This window comes from Tupaia chinensis, unplaced genomic scaffold (assembly GCF_000334495.1).
Source record: "Tupaia chinensis unplaced genomic scaffold, TupChi_1.0 Scaffold000235_1, whole genome shotgun sequence".
Taxonomy (NCBI): Eukaryota; Metazoa; Chordata; class Mammalia; order Scandentia; family Tupaiidae; genus Tupaia; species Tupaia belangeri.
In genome coordinates, this window is record NW_006159713.1 from 4,866,116 (window position 1) to 4,870,533 (window position 4,418).

Consider the following 4,418-nt stretch of genomic DNA (forward strand, 5'->3'; position numbering starts at 1 on the left):
AGTTATGCCCACACATAGGGCTGGCATGTTTTCCAAGCCCCCCAGGTATGGGACTCGAACTGCTCAGACAGCCATATGGTATCCAGCAACCTTAACTACCACACCACCTGCTGACTCCCCCTCTTCACCTTCCATCTTTTCCAAGACTATCTTTTTCTTTTTTTTTTTTCTTTTGCCATAGGGTACATGTGCTCACCAGAAAGAGAGAGACAAAGAAAAGGAAATGAGAACTCACCCTCCCAGGTGGTCATGCTACAATCCCTTTTCCTCAATTCCCTTCTCAAGATTTGGGGCACATACATCTGACATGATTTTCTCTTTTTAAAGACATATTTATTTTATTTTTTGTTGTTACTATTATTATTTAATTTGTTGTAGAATACATGTGCATACCAAAGAGAGACAAAGAGAAAAAAAGTGAGAAAGCAAGCTGTTGGGTCCAGGACTTGAACCGCAGTCATCCATGTGGGAGTCCAGCAGCTTACCTGCCATGCCACCTCTGGCCCTCAAGGCTATCTTTGAAAAGAATCTTTTATTTTTGTCAAAAATAGTATCCATATGTTCTAAAACATCTAAACAATACTGAGAAGTTTACCAAAAAAAGGCAAAAATTACATCAGTTCACAAACGCAGAGTTAACCTACTAACATTTTTGCAAATAGCCTTTTAGGTGTTTTTCTAAGCATATTTTATGTATCAACCATGTATATAATAAATGATTAATTCCACTCTACCTACTGCTCCAGAACCTGTTTTTTTTGTTTTGTTTTGTTATTTTTTTGTTTTTTTTACTCAGCAGCACAGTTTCAAATATTTTTTTCACAGTTTAAGTTGTTTAAGTTCTTTTAATAATTGTATAACATTCTAGCAAATGGCTGTGCCAAAGTATGCTTGGCCTGTTTTTTGTGGATGAACATTAGATGTCCTTCACTGGGGTAAAGTGTGTGACTCTCTCCTTAGGAGTGGGAGCATCAAGTCCAAGGATATGCACATTTAACATTTTGTTACATATGTAGGGCCAGATCGTCCTCCAAAATGGAATAATAATGTCCCTTTCCATTGGTGATTTCCCTTCTTAATAATGCCACTGGAACATCCTTCTAAATCTAGAAAACAGCGCTTTTATATTTTTTATAAGACAGTGTTATGATTCTCCTGTCTTGGACTCCCAGCTGGGACTGTAGGTGATATCATGGTAGGCATGTGACACTGCAAATGTCCTTTTTTTCCCTGTTGTTGTTGTTTGTTTGTTTGTTTTGCTATAGAGCACGTGCATTCTCCAGAGAGAGAAAGTGAGAAAACATTCCCCCGCGGGAATACCGTGATCCCTTCTCCATTCCTCCTCTTGCAATTTAATGCATGCACACACATATGGCTGGCATGTTTTTCAAGCCACCCAGGTATGGGACTCGAACTGCTCAGACAGTCATATGGTATCCAGCCACCTTGACTACCATACCACCTGCTGACTCCAGATCACTCTATTATTTCAGACAGGGTCTCAGTGTGTTTCTAGGCCAACCTCAAGCACACAGTCTTCCTGCCTCAGCCTCCAAGTTGCTGAGATTACAGGTGTTCATCACCATGCCCAGCCTTTAGGTAGGACCAGGAATCAAACCCAGTCCTCCCATGCATTGCCAGCCTTTGCAGCACTGCAAAGTGAGCCATTGCAGTTGGGTTCCTCATCATTTTTTCTGGCTTCCTCATTAAAATACTCTTAATTTCAATGAAACAAATACTTGAGGATCATCTGAGTGCCAATCCCTGGGAATACTACAAGCATTGCCCCTGCTTTCAGGGAGTTACAATGTTGTGGAAATATAAAGAAACTAAGCAAATGGGCCAACTGTAAACAGGGAAAACCAGGAAACTGCAGAGCGTTGCTTTCCTATCATGTGACCTCAGCTTGGTGGATTCCTTCTCAGGTTGTGTGGGAGGGAAGAACGATATTTTTTACTCTTCTGACATTCAAACGTCAATACTGACCCAGAAGTAAATGGCGTCCCAACCTATGCATAGAGGAGACCTAGAGCCTCTGGTTTTTGGCAGTCCCCTCTGGCATGCCAGGCAGTAGGCACTGAGATGGTGTGCTGGGCTCCGTCCCCATGTCTCAGGTATACAGACCAGGGCGGTGAGGAAGAGGAGGACTATGAGAGTGAGGAGCAGCTGCAGCATCGCATCCTGACAGCGGCCCTGGAGTTCGTGCCCGCCCATGGATGGACAGCAGAGGCCATTGCAGAAGGAGCCCAGGTGCGTATAGGAGGGGGCAGGACTGAGATCAGCCAGGATGGGTCACAGCAGACAGAGCTAAGGCCTCATGCTTGCTTCCAGCCAGGCTCAGAGCCCCTCACAGCCCCTCACAGCCCCTCACAGCTAGAAGATTATCTGGGTTTTATTTTGTTTTGTTTTTATCCTGCTGGAGTGGAAATGGCTTTATTTTTCAGTTATGAAAAAAATACCACAGAGTTGGTTATTGGGAGTTATGTTCTAAAAGTAGTCAGGTCAGCAGATGATGTGAAGGTTTAGACAGCTGGGTCCCACATGGCTGACTCCATGGTTCAAGTCCTAGACCTAGTGGCCTGAAAACACTCCAAGTGCATATGTGTGCATACCCACAATCCTCATAGGAGAGTGGAGGAAAAGGGATTGCATTGTGGCCACACCCCCCTCGGGAGTGATTTCTCACTTTCTCTATCTCTGGCAAGTGCATGTGCCCTATAACAAAAATTTTAAAAATAAGTAAAGGTGAGGCCAGCAGGTGGGGCAGTGGTTAAGGGTGCTGGACTCCCACATGTTCGACCGTGGTTTGAGCCCTGGACCTGGCAGCTTAAAGGCAGTCCATTCGGCAAGAATTGTCTGTGATCCAAACTACCATATTTCACTGACTCTTACATGCCATTGGTTATAAGACTGACTTTATTTAAATGAAAAATACGTGCAGGCCAGCCCATGACATGATAGTTAAGGCAGCTGGATCCCATGTGGCCAACTACATGGTTGAGTCCCGGATCCAGAGGCTTGGGAAATACCCCAGGCACATGTGCATGCATGCCCAAGTCCTGAACAGAGGGAGGAATTGAGGAGAAGGGATTGCAGTGTGACCATGTCCCATACAGGGTACTTTCTCACTCGCTCCATCTCTCTCTCTGGCAAGTGCATGCACCCTCTAGCAAAACTGGAAAAAAAAATTTAGAATTTATGAAACCAGTTATTTTGAAAACCCCCAAGAAGGCTCCACCTGGAAGACTGAAACAGCTGACTTTTCTCAATACACCTAACAGCATTTCCTCCCACATTGAGACAGGCTGCTGCTTCAGGTTAGGTGATGGTGCACGTGTAGACTGCAGTGCAAAGTCGTCCAACAAAGCCATCCTACGAGAGGCCTACAGACAGACTGAGAGAACCACAGTGTTTTGCGACAGGGCATCTGCTTATGCAACAGGACTGTGGTCAAGTTTGCTGCTTTACTGAAACTTGATTGTTACCTCTCTGTGTCCTCCAACTCTCTCCCAATAGCACATGTGGTGACAGAGACATGAGAGAACGTGTCTTCTCTTGACTCACTATATGCGCATTGTGGAGACTTTGAACAATATAAACAGATAGACGAGAATGTAAAAATCATCTATGATCCCACCAAAGATCCTACCATCAACTTTTTTTCCCAAATAATTATCTATTTAATTTTATTTATTATTATTATTGTTTAATTTGCTATAGGACATGTATACTCACCGAGAGACAGAGAGAAGGGAAAGTGAGAAAGTAAGCCACCAAGTCCAGGATTTGAACTGTAGTTGGCTATGTAGAAGTCCAGCACCTCAACGGCCATACCACCTGCCAACCTTCTGCCATCAACTTTTAATGCCTATTTCTAGTTTTTCAGTACTTTATTAATTTAATCTTTAAATATCAAGGTGCCTCGTCCAGGACTCAAACTGCAGTCACCCACATGGAAAACAGCCACCTTCACCGCTATGCCACCTGCTGGCCCAGGAGTGAGACTTTTATTCTATGAATAACTGAATGTCTGAGTACATGGTGGTATTGTTTCCTAAGATTAGAGCCCTTGGGAGAGGGCCTGGTTTGGGGGCGGATCGTGGGCATGATGTTGATCTTTGGGGAGTATGAAGGGTCTTTGAGTCAACCCAGTGGAGATGTTATGTGCAAGGCTGGAACTGGAGGAGATCGCTAGTCCAGAGACACACACATGGGCATCTTCAATATCTATATGTGATAATCAAACTTCAAGTGAATGAGATCGCCCACGGTGAGAGTATAATGTGATGAGAGAAGAATCTAGACCCTCAAAGAACTCCATCATTTAAGGGTTGGGTAAAATAGGATGAGCCAGCAAAGAAGGCTGACTTAGAGCATCCTGATGTTGGAGTATCCCGATGTTGGAGACTAAGCAGGAA

General features: G+C 44.0%; 1 protein-coding gene across 1 annotated transcript in view; it reads left to right on the forward strand.

The window, feature by feature from the left end:
• The window catches only part of COQ9 (coenzyme Q9), a gene marked incomplete at its 5' end in the record, with an annotated part of 20,243 nt that overhangs the window by 9,538 nt on the left and 6,287 nt on the right, over nt 1-4,418 (forward strand). The window contains 1 exon segment of the mRNA XM_006148475.2: nt 2,115-2,250. Coding sequence (XP_006148537.2) covers nt 2,115-2,250 — 136 coding nt within the window.